Raw genomic sequence first — 15442 nt, 5'->3', positions numbered from 1 at the left:
CATCAAAAGACTGATCCATCATATCAAAACTTGTCCCGGCTTCCAGTGCAGCCTCTGCAGCAAGTGCGGCCTGCTGTGCGCGACGTTGATCTGCCCACACTTCGCTGTAAGAACAAAAGAAACACTAATTCATACACTCACCTTGCGCTTGAAGTTGGAGCTCTTTCTCAGCTCGTAGGCGGTCTGCTCGTATACACATCAGACCAGCAGAGGTGGTCTGTGGGCCTGTATGGCGAAGGACAGTCATTGTGACCTTCTGTGAGCTTGTGCAGAATGGACGCTGTCTCCCAATGGTGGTGAGGGATGGTGGTGAGGGACAACAGTTAGTATGCTTAGTCAGAATACAGAAGGTAAACGAACACTCAACACGAGTATAGCTAAACAGTTGAAAGACATTACCATAGTAGAGGAGGACCATAGGAGAAAGGGAGCGCAAAAAACGCGCTCATGTTTGAGCAAGATTGAGTGATATAAGCGTGCTCATCATTGTAGACGATGAGCAGAGGCTGTGGGAACATCGGCACCAGCGGCGGGAGTAGTTGGCACCCGAGCCCTGCACATTGCCGAAAGCGTTAGATAAGGTTTTGCTGATAACAGCTGATAAGCCCAGATAAGCCATCGTCGGATAAAGCCGAGGGGAAAAAAAAATACCTGCGAAGTCACTGCTGAGTGCTGCAGTAAGTGCTGCAGTACTGCAGTATAGACTTTTGCCTCTAACTAGTAACGTGAATGCGTACATTCTCACGTTACTAAGTATTAACATAAGTGGTGTCACTCAGGTGGCTTTGACCTCCGGCCAATACTATACTTGCCTGATCAGGTCACAGGTGGTGGAGTTTGAAAGCTTTAAGATTCTATTCAAATTCGCTTCCAAGGAGCCAGTTCCAAGTCCGTTTAACCACTCGTCACGCGAGGTAAGGCGGCCGGAGGCGAGACGAAACTTTACTATAATATCAAGCTAAGCAGTGTAGCACCACTAACTGAGTTCGTCAACTAGCCGCAACTACTTACGGGCCAACACCTCCTGGAACGACGATTCTACTTCAGAATCTTTCTCGATGCAAGATATGGAAAAAGATGAAGTGCTTCCGGATACTCCATCATATAACGAGGCTTTATCTCAGAGGTCGACTAGTGTTTGGAAGAGGTTCGCTGTTGGATCCAGCGATGCGTCTGCCGAAAATGAAACGAAGAGGGCTATGCAGAGCAGACACTTGATGATGATCGGTGAGTGTTCGTTTAAAGCTCTACAGCCGCTTTTACTAGTATCGATAATCATATCCTGTACTGAAATGCAATCTACGCAGCAATCGGAGGGACTATTGGGACGGGTATTTTCTTGAGCGCTGGATCCGTAAGTGCCATTCTCGTATGAGCGCGTCTTTCGTTACCACTTCGGTTCTCTTGCCAAGGCTATCGCGTTGGCCGGCCCAGGAAGTGCTCTGCTCTCGTATTTTATCGTCGGGGTTTTTGTATACAGCGTCGTGATTAGTCTGTATGTCTCTAACATTACATCATGGATTATGTTTGAACTAAATGAAACAAATTGGAGGGGGGAAATGTCTGCCATGTTCCCCGTATCCGGCGCTTTCTCCGTGTTTGGTACTAGATTCGTCTCTCCTGCGCTAGGGTTTACTTTAGGTACTGTATCTTTACCCTGACGTTTCCTCGTACTGACTTAGATTTCTGAGAACAGGGTGGAATTACTGGTTTCAGTGGTACTTGTGTCTCTGAGATAAATTGCAAGTTCGTCGACCAGTCTGACATTCTTGATCCATTTTTGTGCAGGAGTCTTTCAATACGTGAGCATCACTTCTGTCAGGGTTCATTCTTAGGGGCGATTGACTTACTCGTTTATTATGGTGTGTCAGCCAGCGAGCTGACTGCTGCTGCGATCATCTTACAGGCAAGTTGGCTTATTTTTACATGCACCGAGAACATTGCCGATAGGACGTTTCATCAGTATTGGGCACCGCAAGTCCAGGCCTGGGAATGGGCGCTTGCCATCATTGTCCCTGTTTTCTTACTTCAACTGATACACGTTCGAGTTTATGGTGCGTTATTTTAAAAATGCGTGATAGGTTTCCTGACGTTGAGCTGCAACAGGAGAGTCTGAGTACTGGTTTGCTCTCGTTAAGGTCCTGATGATTATAGTGTTCATCTTTGTTGGGTTGATCTACGACTGGGGCGGAGTAAAAGGACATCCTGGACCCGTAAGCACATTGTTCGTCAGCAACACGACCACTCATCTCCATTGTATGAAGGGTTTGTCGAATTTCCATAACGGCCAAGCTTTCATCGGTGGCTTTGAAAATTTCGCTCAGACTTTTGTCTACGCCTTCTACTCTTTTGGCGGTGTCGAGCTTGTGGCAGTTGCTGCGGGAGAGTCAGCTCAACCGCATAAAACGGTTCCTCGGGCTATCAAAGCTACATTCTTCCGGATAGTCCTTTTCTACATTTTGACCATCCTGACTATCGGACTCTGCATCAACTGGCAAGACCCCACCCTACTCAGCGCAGCATACGGTGAGTTATGAATATGGTGCACAGTTCTCTGCTCATCTCGGTGATATTCCATCAGACTCGGATGTGACAGCGTCTCCACTGACTGTGGTCTTCCAGCGCGCTGGATTCGGTGCTGCTGCCCATGTCGTCAATGCCGTTCTCTTGACCGCAGTTTTGTCCGCTACAAATTCGTGCTTCTATGCGAGTTCACGTATGCTTCTCTCATTGGCTAGATCTGGTCAGGCCCCTCGCATCTTCGGCTGGGTAAACAGCCGAGGCGTTCCTGTGCCCGCACTCCTGTGAGTCCGCTTTATATCTTGATACTCGCAGAGTCCGATACTGACAATACGCGGTTTCTGATACCAGCATGTCGCTCGCAGTATCATTCATCACGTTCCTTACAACGATCTGGGGAGAGGGAATCGTATTCACTTGGCTGGTCAATCTCACAGGAATATCAGCATTGCTTGTGTGGGGTTCGATCGGTCTCATCTCTTTGCGTTTTCGCATGGCATATCGAGCTCAGGGGCGTTCGCTGTCGGATTTGCCTTATACTCAACCTTTTTTCCCTTTGTTACCTGCCGGAGTCGTCGTGCTCGCCATACTCATGTTCATTGCGGAAGGATATTCGGCAGTCAAAGAACAGCCGTTTGAAGCCAAGGTATGCGTCGCCCTTCCATAAGTCCTTTATCTCACCGCACACACCGCAGAATGTCGCCGCCACATACATTGGTGTCGCCCTCTACATCGTCCTGTACATCGGCTACACCCTCTATGAGCGATTTTGGCGTGGAATACGACAGTATTTCGTGCCGTTGCTCGAGGTGGACCTGGAAACAGATGCTGTTTGGAAAGCTGGCGAAGGTGCAATGATCCGAGACCGTGAGAGCAAAAATGAGGAGGGCGCTACCGTTCTGACAGCCCGGGGATGGCGTACTTGGTTATCTTATACAGCTAAACATGTTTATTGACCGGTGAATGGAGCTTGTCTTGTCTTTTCTCAGGTTATTTCCCCAGGAACATGATTGCTTCTTGGTTGTCTACCTATCAACGTCAGTCACCGGCGAGACTGACTGTCTTCATTATTTTACGGGGGCCGAATCTTCACGTTCCAAATCGGAGCCATTCACCAGGTCACGGTGGCTAGTGTCGGTGCCAGTTTTAGTGCAGTCCAGGCCGTGGCCACAACATCCACTGTGGACGACATGGCCGTACCGTGTGCCGCGGTGTGGTCTGAACGCGCCAGCGTCCACCATGATTGGCATAGATCCACCAGGCTTCCACAGACAGTGGAGATATAAATTAATTTGATGAGCATGAACACTCCCAACAGAAATCTTCATCGAACCTCCACCTTATACCATCGTTCCACTCCATCTTTACAAGTCAAATGTGCAAAAGCTCATTTTCCGTCACCTTGTGTTGCAACTGCGAGTCCACACTCTCAAGGGATAAGGACGTCGAAATCATATGCGTATGGCAGAAGAGAGTCGAGAAAGCTCAAGAAAGCGGGTCGGTTAAGAATGTCGAGAAGTGGAAGGCTCTGTGCAAGGCACACAGAATGGAAGTACCCGGTCCTACGATCCATTTGGATGGCTGTGCATACTGTCGGATTTAGCGTAAGGAGATTTTAGCTATTTTCAGACCTTCGTACTCAAAATGCTTCACAGCAGATACTGCATAGCACGAGGTTTATGAGGAAGGTGATAGACGTATGCGGGTGGCGGTGGAATTAATGCTTGAAGCATTCATACGAATATTCATATGTTGTAAACTCGATTCGAATGATGAGCTGAGCTCATCGCCGAGCCTTTGCCAAATTATCGGGCTTCAAACTGCTTCACAGCAGATACTGCATGGCAGCGACGTCGGTGAGGAAGGCGAGGTGTATGTGGGTGTCAGTGGCGGAACTAATGTTCGATTCACTCTGCAAACTTGAATATTCACATGTTGCAAATTCAATTACACATAAATCACAGGTAGTTTGCCGAACCTTTTGCCAAATCATCGGGCTTGCCAGTGGGCCTTGGCCATTGTGCTTCGCCCCATTGATACGAGAACGACCCCATTGAAGTGTGATGGCGGCGGCGAGCCACCGATGGATACGGCACAATGCGCCCCGCCTGTGGACAGTGCATTGGTCAATGCGCATCCTTTGTCCAGTGACTCCGCGTACCTCCAGTGGAGGCCAATGGACCTTATGGCATGCACTACTGATCTGGTATAAGTACAATACGACCACCAGCACACAAAACACAAAACCTAAAAACGCACTCGTCTCTCAGTGCTCACCCTAACACCTGAAAATCATCCTTGCGATGTGCGATATCACGGAGACCCAATACGTCTACGTCTGTCCATGCAGACGTAAGGCCGGGCCTGTTAGGTCTCAAATCTACAAGTGCGAGGCGAGGATACAAAAAGAGCGAACTTGGAGGCACTGGGACGCTGCTGGGCGGCGTGGCAAGGAACCGGAAATAGCGTGCGCGAGCATGTCTTCGCAAATAATGGTGCCGTATGATAAACCTTGTCATGATTGTGCTGTTCGCTTTTACCGGAGGTAGATGTTCCTCTGTTGCCTCTTTCCGTCGATGCTAATTTTTGTTGCCAGATGAGCATGTTGTTAAGCACATGAAATCCAGGTTGTTGTTATCTGTTAAAGTATTTATCATTTCTCCTACATTACTATTTTGTCAGCTGTGGTGCCAGAGCAGGACTCGAAGTAGTACTTACAGATACTTGATTATATACAGTCGTTCATGGAGCCTCATGTAGCACCCTTGCCAGCGTGCCCATCATTCTAAGATATGCAGACGCCGACGCTGAGACACCTTTTCCACAAGCCCCGACAAAGCTCACCAGCTTTCCCTTCTCGAACCCGAGCTGGTAGTCCGACAAATATTTTGCGAGAGTCGTATCTTTCATCCCCGTCAGCTTGCTCAGTTCGTTGCGAAACTTGAGCGAGCCAAGCGCGTACTTCTTTCCTTCGACAAGGGTCAAGTATATTCCCACGAATGTTTGGGTACGTCCGTTGGCAACGAGGAGCTCTGGATGAGTAAAGTACCGATACAGTTTCCCGACGAAGACAACTCGTGGATGTGTCGGGCTGGCTTTGGTTTCCGGGTTGGAAAGATCAAGTCCAATGCGTGGAGAACGGAGCACGGGCGAGGTCGCAAGGCTCGATGCAGGTCGCTTGCGCAAGTACATACAAGTGCTTCTCAGCTGGGTTGGGGTTGAGAGGGCAGAGATGTCCCCTTGCCATTTAACAGACACAAGGTCATTGAGGTTCGAAGCGCTGCATACACGCAAAACCTCATCGACAAGGAGTGAGGGCCCCGAGATGACCTTTTGGTCGTGACAGCGACGTATGGTACGCAGAAGAGCACCGCCCCGCAATATTGTTGATGTGACGCAAGGCTCTGGGCTAGAAGACGCTTTGGTGCATACGGGCCCACCAAGTGTCAAATCAAGGCCTTTCCGTGTACCGCCTCGATAACCTCCTGCTGCAGTCACGGTAGTAGAAAGGTTGCCTTGCAATTCCATTGGAACGTTTTGGTGCACGGTGAAAATACCTGTGAGAAACAACTTGAACTAAGTCTGATGACCATTCGTTGATTTCTCACCACTGCCCGCTGCGCTCCTGCTCTGCACTTCCATGAGTAAATGGGTCCTCGTGACAGCCTGACTTCTGGAGGTAGAATTCTAACTCGAGGATCTCATAATTCGTCTGAGAGCTGCCATGAACGATTGAGAGATAATACTCGGATAATAAGGCGCTTGCTATCGAGTCAAAACGAGCGGATATATCATCCTGAGAGCATGAAGAAGTAAGGTCAAGCAAAGAGCTGATATCGTCGTGAGTGCGGTCCTCGTTCGGTGGAGCTGAACGCAAAGTGTCTGAGTGTACAAGTCCATCATGGCTCTTGGTATCTTTGTCAAAAGCGCTCCCAACAACAGATTCATCATTTTGCCTTGGGAATTTAGTCCGGTGGGCTGGTATATGCTCTGCGAAATTATGACGTGAGGACTGAGAATACAATTCAGAAACAAATTTCGTGCTGACCGTCGTCAGGATCTTGGACCTCCCTCGTTCGCTTCAAGTTGTTATTCACCATCAATGCTTCCTCTGGTAGAAGCCCACTACAATTATACGTCCTCGGAGGCCAATGGAATAGAGCTGGTCGAAGGCTCACAGGGCAGTCACTGTTGTGGTGGTTGAATGACACAACATGTATGTAAGTTCTACTAAATTTCTGATTTTGAGGATTGACCTCAAGTTCAGCTGCTCAGGTCTGAGTCAGTACTCCATTCATACAGATTCATACAGATTTCTGCTACAGTCAGTATCCCTGTATATCGTGATCACACTACTTATTGCTCTTTGGCTCTACGAACATGCCAGCGCCAAGATACCTCGCCTCGCCGTCCTGCAAGTCGTTCCCCGTATGTGCCATCCACTCTTGCAAGGAAATTTGCTCAATCGCAGAGGCACGTGGAAGATGAAGTCGTTAACTCTTTCGGTACCCCTATTTAGCACCTTCCATACCCTCACACGATGTATACTTGTATAAGAGGTAAGTGTCCTCCCTGTCCTCCACGTCATCGTAGTCGCCCTTATCAATAGAGCGGATAAGAACAGGGTGGAGCTCAACGTTGAAGTGACTCCCAAGAGCGTCGAAAAGTGCCGAGTCAGTTCCCTTGAGGTATTCCTTCTTGACGCTCGCCTTACGATAGAGGTGGACAAGCGGAAAAGCGACGGTAGCGGTACCTTTATCGTGCAACTCTCTGATTTTGTCAACGACCGCCTAGATAAACTTGGGATCCAAATTCGGACAGGTATTGACGTAGAATGTAATGCGTTCCCAACGTTCTTGAGCCTTTATCAAGGGAGTGTGCGGTGAGAGACTTTCGTCAGATGGAGGGAGTTGCCCGACGACTTCAACATCATACTGGAGCACGATGGGGTTGCATGCTTTTGCAATAGCCCAACGTCAGGTTTCATCCATGTGCCTGCGGCATGCACTCCTTTGACGAGTATCCGCAAGTCAGTTGCGTCTAACATGAAAGATATAAAGGGACTGCTGGCAAGATTGTCGAGTGCATAGGTGAGGTCACTCTCGGTGTGCACATGGTACCCTATTGTGCCGGGCAGGGTTTCAAGATGCTCGAGGACGCGCTTGAAGATGGAGAGTTCGTGCTCTGGTGTGGCTGGTGATCTGTCTCTTTTCGGCATTGTGATGATTGGTGGAACTTCCGGGAAGATAATCTAGTTACAGCTGTTTGTAAAACTAATATCAATCGCAAAAATTTCGCCTCCTTGACCAAAAAGGAAATCGATACAACAACACGTCCTGGATGCTCATTAGTTAGCTACTCACACCACCGCACGGAAGACTCTACTACATGCATACCTGCCTGCTTATTCTAGAGATTCTAAAACACATTTTCTCTGACATCCATTTCTCCCGTACAAATCCGGAACGTGGGGATGTTAACTATCACCATTTTCGAAGCCTCTCGCGAGTCTGACCTTCTCAGACTCTAGTCGCTCTCTCTTGTGTCTGCCGTTCCTTTACAGATGTGGCTTTAGATGTGCTATGGGCTGAGCTGGAGGATTTGGAACCACTTTTCACTTGTCTTCCACGAGATTTATGGACCATGACTAGTGATAGGAAGCTTGTACGTACTATCTGCTGTCTGAGGTGCGCTTATAACCTATCGTGCTAACTGTTTCATTTTGGCAACTGTTAGCTCATACGGAGACCTGTGACCACTACAGATTGGTCTGTATTCAAGCGATACGCATCTCGGGTACGGGTTCTGGGAAGGACACATTTAAACCCCTTCGGAGGTGTAGATGCAGAATTCATCTATGCTGTGACGAGTTTTTCTTCACAGTCGTTGTTGGTGCCCAACCTTCGAATACTCGACTGCAGAATATGCCCACGTGATCTTCATCCATGCATGCGTTACCTGCTGAGCCCCACTGAGCCCCAACCTCGTCTGTCTCCAGCTGATATTCATGGAAAAAGATTTTTGGACCAAGACCAATATCATGTTTTCACTGTTATCAAGTCTCAGCATGTATTCAGCACAACTGCAAGTCATCGGGCTACATGTCACATCTCCTCAGGTCATGGAGCTAGCTCTATGTGGGCTCCCGCACCTGCGGGAGGTATCACTTACTACTACAATGCTCAGTAGCGAAACCTTGTCCCACCTATCTCGTCTCACTGGCCTTCAAAAATTGGATATCTGTGTAACGGGACGTTCCAGAGGCGTCCAGTCTCAATTTTGTACCTCCAGCCTGGACATACTAGCCATCAACTCGTCGACTTTGACCTTCAGCGGACATATGGTAAAAGGATGGGTTGTTCCATGCAGGGACCTGACACTGGAATTCAGCATTGCTGAAACCGCGCTTGCTGTTGAACGCGCCCTACACACGCTGCACAATCGTCTGTTTTGTGATACTCTGGAGCGTATCCTAGTATATGGCCACACGGATAACCATGTCAACGATGTCGATTATGCATTTAACCTTCGCACGTTTACTCCTCTCATGCACTTCTCCTGCCTGAAAACGGTTGATCTTCCATCTTTTTGTATGTCATTGCTCGATGATGATGCGCTCAGCTCCATCGTCAAGTCCTGGCCACACCTCGAGTACCTTGATCTCGGAACCACTTATGTCTCGCAGATACCACCCAAAATCACTTTTCAGGGCATTGTGACCGTAGTGTCATCTTGCCCACATCTCAGGAACCTCGCTTTGGTATTTGATGCTACGAAGGTAGATCCGCCTACGGCTGAGAATCCAGGGGGTGGGGTTTGCAACACATATATCACCACATTTGACGCCGGGTGGTCCCCAATCGAGCAACCACTGCAAGTCGCGGTCGCGCTTTCGGCGATCTTGCCGTGCTTGAGAAACATCGATGTTGAGTTGGACTTCAATGATGAGCTCAGCTCTGAGGATGGGTCCGACGGCGAGCTCGAGGAAGGGGTTTCAGACCGGAAAGCGCGAAAGACCAAGTGGAAAGAGGTATCAGGGTACATAGGTGTTCTCACATTGGTCAGGCAACAGGGGGGTTCGCACGTTTAATCCAAATGCCATGGGCTTGGAGTGTGGACAACATGGCCGTACCGTGTGCCGCGGTGTGGTCTGAACGCGCCAGCGTCGACCATGATTGGCATAGATCCAATCATCCACCATGCTTCCACAGACAGTGGAGATATAAATTTGATGAGCATGAACACTCCCAGCAGAAATCTTCATCACACCTCCACCTTATACCATCGTTCCACTCCATCTTTACAAGTCAAATGTGCAAAAGCTCATTTTCTGTTACCTTGTGTTGCAACTGCGAGTCCACACTCTCAAGGGATAAGGACGTCGAAATCATATGCGTATGGCAGAAGAGAGTCGAGAAAGCTCAAGAAAGCGGGTCGGTTAAGAATGTCGAGAAGTGGAAGGCTCTGTGCAAGGCACGCAGAATGGAAGTACCCGGTCCTACAATTCAGTTAAGGTCAAAAGAGTCGTCTGTCAAGTGTCGTCCTGGGTAATCATTGTGCCAGGCTTGCGGTATTGAACGTGGTCTTTGGTAGTACTTTTCATGGCGTAGTGTAGCTTTGATGCAGTCTCGTTACCAGCTACCCGGTTGTTGAGAAAGAATTCTCCGCCAAGGGAGATAATACATTCAATCTGGCTCCTGGTATGCTGCGAATTATTACAGCAACACACCATTAGTTAACAGGAGCCATGACTTAGGATAGGCGATACGCCTGCCACAGCAAGTCAACCTAGCACCTTGACCAATGAATCCGCCTGATAATCATAAAGGCAAGCCGTCAATCATTGATTTATTATGGACAATGTTCACACTGGTGATTGTACTGGTAAACTTCGACTCACTCGCTGAGTTTAACGGCTTGTTAATTACTATATAGTCCACTGAGACAAGCTTGTACTTATTGTGAATATCTCAGTTTTGGAGATGCTCATCTCAACGCGAAGTGCTGTGAATCCACCTAGCTTGAGGCGCTCGTAGATTGGGTGAGCATTAGGGTACGGACGAAAAGTGGGTTGTTAATAACACTGCTAAGAAAGGTGTGTTATTAACATGTTATTAACATGTTAATAACAGGCACACGGCCGTGGGGGGGTGACATGGTGCTAATAAGTCTATTGACCCCCATAGTCTTTGTGAGTCGCCTTCCGACCTTCTGCTGTTCCTCGCAGATCATTGACTTAGAAGTTTGCAACGCAAATCTTGCAGAGAAGCAAGCTGTTGTCTGACATGGGACTCGAGTGTCTCGCAATGAAGTTTTCAACTTGTTTTCCCTCCCTCTTGCACCAGTCGAGCACTCGAAATGGCTGACATCGTCGACACAAAAGCCTCAGATGATATTCTCATTATTCCTGTATCAGTGCAATCTATTATTCTCCCAGACAAGAATCTGTCTGTCTCGTCATTCCTTCAATTCTCACTCCCGTCAGCTTCAATTACCACTGCTCCGCCATTGTGCAAATACTTTAGCACTGACTCCCCACCTGAGGACAGCTTATATCTCGATTATCTCCGCACGCAGCCGCTTCCCCAGCTTGCGGTTCTGCACAAGCTCCTAGAAGGGGTTGCAACATGCAATATCGGGTGGTAGCCGGTCTATTATCTATGCCCATGCCGACATCGAACAACCTTTTCCATTCTGGATTCTGACGTTTTGGCACCAAGCCTATACTCTCTTGGACGTCCAAAGCAACTGGCGACAGGCGGAAGCCTTCCTCACCAAACATCAACCTAATGAGTCCCAGCACAACCCCACACTCAAAGGACAAACAGCTGCTGATGTTCGTGAAGCTTTCGTTCGCCAGTTCGAGCGCTATGTGAAAGGACAATACCCTTTTGACACAATGATGGATGCTGGTCAGGACGTCCTCTCATACTGGACTCACTTGACGAAGATACCTGAAGGCTCCATACTTGCTGTGAGTTTCAGCCAGTCCTGACTACTCATAACTCAAGCTTTATCTCCAGTGTATCGCAGAAAAAATTTATTCAATAAAGCCCTCATCTGTGCCCGAGGAACGAACAATGTCGGTATTCACGAGGATGAATACACCAGCCAGGAACCGTCAACATGTCCGGACGTTGGTGGACATGACTCAGATTCGACAATGGCATATGTATGATCCAAAGGTCAGTGTCTTATTCAGTGGCCTGTATTGATAACTCATGCCCCTTAGAAAATGGTTGAACGACAGCATCCAGACATTTCATTCTGCGATCTTGACTCCATCATTTCCTCACCCAAACAATCAGCTGCTCGTCGAAGCCACGAAACCACTGGCAGCTATCTATCTGTGGGCACAGATGAGCAGGAAGAAATCCTTGAAGACGAAGAAGGCACTTGGCTCGATGAGACACTAGCGGCTAAACCGGCGGAGGATTCAGCCTTCGACATTGAAGCAGATGCAAACCTTCACGCACTAATTGTCACCAAGGCCTTGTCTGATGAACACGAGGAAAGTCCTATCAACGGCCTGTGTAGCACTCAAGGTGATGCTACGGAGGATGATGCTGACCTAGAAGGCATGGACAACGAGTGGGACGAATTTTGGTAGTAGCTGTAGCGAAATTTTCAAATTTTAGGTCACGTGACTGTTAATAACATGTTAATAACATGCTTGTTAATAACCCTACGCATCCTACTTGATTTTTAACATAGGTTAATAACAGTTGGATGACTTATCGTCCGTACCCTAGTGAGCATACTTACTATGACGTCTAGTTCGCAGTCAACTAGTCAATTCCTGATGCAGCAGCACAGTGTGCCTGCCAACAACGTACGGACATCGTGTCTGTAAATTGACGCTCTTGCCAAGTCTTGGCAGACTTCTTCGAACTTCTCAACCGAGGTCCCGATCAGTGACTCCATGAATATCTCTCAGCTTCAACCGCAATGTAGTTTTTACCTGTTCACACTACCCATCGCTCGTTTTCTTGTCCACGCTTCCTGATAAATTCTTGAATATGAAAACAGGTTTCCACGTCAAGGCAGGTAGGTTAGCTTGATGTCGAATGCGTTGTCCGTCGTGCTATAAGTACGTCATCACTTGTAGTATCCTTTTCAAAAGCATCGAAGGACCAGACCGGAGGCTCACCTGCACGCAGTCACTGTATGTAAGTCCTAAATTTCTAATTCATTTGAATCTGAGTCGCGTTGAACGCCCCACAATCAATGCAGTGACCCAGCACTAGCCTAGCGCTGTGGACCATTCGGAATATGGTTTTCTGTGAATTCAATGCGATTGTCAAGGCACTCATCGTCTCCCTCTCGCCAATAAAGATTCAAAGGAAGGCTATATGGATAGACTGACTCGGAGGGCAGCATGTGACCCTATCGATTCCTCTGTCTCGCCATAGGGCACTGTCCCTAATCTTTGCCTGTTCTTTTGAAAGCAGCTGGAAGGCCAATCGGCACAAGCTACACGCCACGGTCAATGCTACGGAAATCATCCCTGTATACCATTACTCATTGCTCGTTAGTTCCACGAACATGCCAGCGCCAAAATACCTCGCCTCGCCTTCCTGTGACTGGTTGCCAACATGCTCCACCCACTCTTGCAAGGAAATTGCTCAATCGCAGAGGCACGTGGAAGATGAAACGAAGTCGTGTCGACTCTGTCACGGTTTTTCTTCCGGTACCCCTCTTCAGCACCTTCCATACCCTCAGACGATGTATACTTGTATGCGAGGTAGCTGCCCTCCCCACCATCATCAGCACCCTTACCAATAGAGTGGATAATAACAGGATGAAGCTCGATGTGGAAGTGACTCTCAAGAGCATCTAAGAGCGCCGAGTCACTTCCCTCGAGGTATTCCTTCTTGACGCTCGCCTTGCAGGAGAGACGGGCAAGCGGGAAGGCGACGGCAATGTCTTCTTTGTGCAACTTTTTGATTTCGTCAACGACCGCCCGGATCAACTTTGGATCAAAATTCGGATAAGCGCTGATATGGGATGCAATGCGTTCCCAACGATCCTCAGTCTCTATCAAGGGACTGTGCTGTGTGGGATATTCCGAGTCATCTGATGGACGGGGGTCCCTGATAACTTCGACATCATATTGGAGTACGAGGCGCGAACCCGTTCGTCACGGACATGATTTTATGTTCCGTGTCCGTGTAGAATGCAACTACGATTGGCCGGAACTCGTTGATGGTCGCGGTTGGGTGCATATCAACACTTGCCTCAACACCTCTATGCTTCAGCATAAGCTCTCCTCCCTCCCACTTGGTGTTGAGTGCAATGAGAACTGTTCCATGGTGGGCGTCATCGTGCGTTAAGTCGCGATGCCAGTCAAAGTGACCTCCTTCGCCATACACGGCGAGCTTGTAAAATTTGAAAACGACTTGCTTGCTTGCGAACATGGTCTTCGAGAGTTCATGATTATTCCATGGTGTCCCTGCGGGGTGAAGGCGAGCTCATCCGCTTTGAGCTCTGTTCCTTTCCTGTAGGAGGGGTCCATGACTGTCTCCTCTCCCCTACCAAAGGGCGAAGGGGTTGCATGCTGTACCTGCATCCTCTCCTTTTATTAATAGGTGCAAGTCCGCTGGGCCTACGGCTAAGTCCATGATGAAAGACACGAAGGGACTGCCGGCCAAGTGATCAAGTGCATAGGTGAGGTCAGTCTCGGTTTCCACACTGTACCCCATCGTGCGGGGCAGGGTTTCGAGACGCTTGCGGACACGCCCGAAGATGGAGGGTTCGTGCTCTAGAGTGATTTATCTGTCTCTTTTAGACATCGTGATGGTAGTGGAAGATGAGTTAAAGGGGCTTCTACCCAACTTCTACCGTATCTGATCCTGCACGCTACCGAGGAATTTCCAATTGTAAATCTTGGTTACGGTTTGATATCGATCATCCAAACACTATCTTTCATCGCAGCCGCTCACAGGCTTACGAAGCTTAGTACAGATCAACTGATTGCTCGTTCTTCGTCCCAGAAACCAACCGATCCTTTTATCTTGAAATGTTGCATTGGCGACTCGTCTTTTTCGCGCTCTTCGTTGGAGGTGTGTTTTATCACTAGCCAGTGAAATAGAAAGACTCATCCAAGCAGGTTGACAATCTGCTGATCCTGGACTCCATAACTCAAATAGCCTCACAAAGTACTTGACGTCAAGGTATGTTCTTTAGACTTGAACGTAGATTATGGATCGATCTGGTCGTATCGCTTCTCCTGTGTTCGGTGCACCTTTGACATTGTTCCTACCCTTCCAGTTGCTTGCGGAACGGTCAAAAGGACAGCGCCCCAGAGTGAGACCATAGAAATTAATCTGTTGTCAGGATAACATGCTGCCCTTTTTTATAGACCATCAGGATTTGGGTCATAACGTGTCACGTCCACCACCAGTAAGTTTCTCCATTTCGAACGGTACTTGACGACAGATTTCTTTTCTACGGAAAGCATCCCTGGACATCATCGCTCTTCGCTCTTTAAATGTTTCACGAACATGCCAACATCAAGCCCTTCAGCATCGGACTCCCCTTTCCTCCTTTTAGACGACTCATACTTGTATGCGAGGAAACGTTCCTTCCCGTCCCACTCATCGCCCTCATCAATAGCGCGGATAAGAACGGAATGAAGGGCAACATTGAAGTGACACTCAAGGGCGTCGAAAAGCGCCGAATCACATATTCCTTCCTGGCATTCGCCTTGCGGTAGAGGTGAGTAAGCGGGAAAGCGACGACAGTGATATCTTCCTTGTGCAACTCTCTGATTTCATCAACGACCGCCTGGATCAACTTCTGGTCCAAATTCGGGTAGGTGTTAAAGTAGGATTCAAATTTCCAACAAAAGGTGTCAGAATCATGCAAGGCTTGGTAACTACGTCCCTGTTCTGGAGGCAGCTCCCCGACGACTTCGACATCA

The 15442-nt window shown here is 48.4% G+C and overlaps 5 protein-coding genes across 5 annotated transcripts; 3 read left to right on the top strand and 2 right to left on the bottom strand.

The window, feature by feature from the left end:
* Nucleotides 1-1067: 1067 nt before the first annotated feature.
* Nucleotides 1068-3476, top strand: EDB91DRAFT_1055633 (amino acid permease/ SLC12A domain-containing protein; the record flags this gene model as incomplete). The annotated part of the gene is made up of 11 exons (XM_041313940.1): nt 1068-1227; nt 1308-1354; nt 1413-1495; nt 1553-1641; nt 1697-1718; nt 1876-2054; nt 2107-2213; nt 2265-2526; nt 2582-2804; nt 2872-3166; nt 3216-3476. The coding sequence occupies 11 exons, from the start codon at nt 1068-1070 to the stop codon at nt 3474-3476; spliced, it is 1728 nt and encodes a 575-aa protein (XP_041175618.1).
* Nucleotides 3477-5262: 1786 nt separating this feature from the next.
* EDB91DRAFT_1238056 (uncharacterized protein) lies at nt 5263-6471 on the bottom strand (the record flags this gene model as incomplete). Its single annotated transcript, XM_041321662.1, is given in 4 exon segments — nt 5263-6035; nt 6055-6077; nt 6129-6350; nt 6413-6471. The coding sequence occupies 4 exon segments, from the start codon at nt 6469-6471 to the stop codon at nt 5263-5265; spliced, it is 1077 nt and encodes a 358-aa protein (XP_041175617.1).
* Nucleotides 6472-8040: 1569 nt separating this feature from the next.
* On the top strand, nt 8041-9610 carry EDB91DRAFT_1055617 (uncharacterized protein; the record flags this gene model as incomplete). Its single annotated transcript, XM_041313937.1, has 3 exons — nt 8041-8184; nt 8257-8506; nt 8598-9610. Coding segments are annotated over 3 exons (1407 nt in total), but the record flags the coding sequence as incomplete, so codon positions are not given.
* A 1778-nt stretch (nt 9611-11388) lies between these two features.
* EDB91DRAFT_1142431 (uncharacterized protein) lies at nt 11389-11773 on the top strand. The gene is made up of 2 exons (XM_041319046.1): nt 11389-11494; nt 11544-11773. The coding sequence occupies exons 1-2, from the start codon at nt 11420-11422 to the stop codon at nt 11733-11735; spliced, it is 267 nt and encodes an 88-aa protein (XP_041175615.1). The 5' UTR covers nt 11389-11419; the 3' UTR covers nt 11736-11773.
* Nucleotides 11774-13652: 1879 nt separating this feature from the next.
* On the bottom strand, nt 13653-13910 carry EDB91DRAFT_1007026 (uncharacterized protein; the record flags this gene model as incomplete). The annotated part of the gene is made up of 1 exon (XM_041312335.1): nt 13653-13910. A coding segment is annotated over one exon (258 nt), but the record flags the coding sequence as incomplete, so codon positions are not given.
* Nucleotides 13911-15442: the final 1532 nt, after the last annotated feature.

Source organism: Suillus paluster, assembly GCF_016628075.1.
Source record: "Suillus paluster strain FC165 chromosome Unknown EDB91scaffold_39, whole genome shotgun sequence".
Lineage (NCBI taxonomy): Eukaryota > Fungi > Basidiomycota > Agaricomycetes > Boletales > Suillaceae > Suillus > Suillus paluster.
This window is presented reverse-complemented; position numbering and strand designations above follow the sequence as displayed.

Excerpts from the sequence above, each read along its gene's own strand:
- EDB91DRAFT_1142431 (XM_041319046.1), top strand. The coding sequence starts at position 11,420 with ATGATGGATGCTGGTCAGGACGTCCTCTCATACTGGACTCACTTGACG. Across the intron at positions 11,495-11,543 it reads CTGAAGGCTCCATACTTGCT|TGTATCGCAGAAAAAATTTA; the intron begins GTGAGTTTCAGC and ends CTTTATCTCCAG.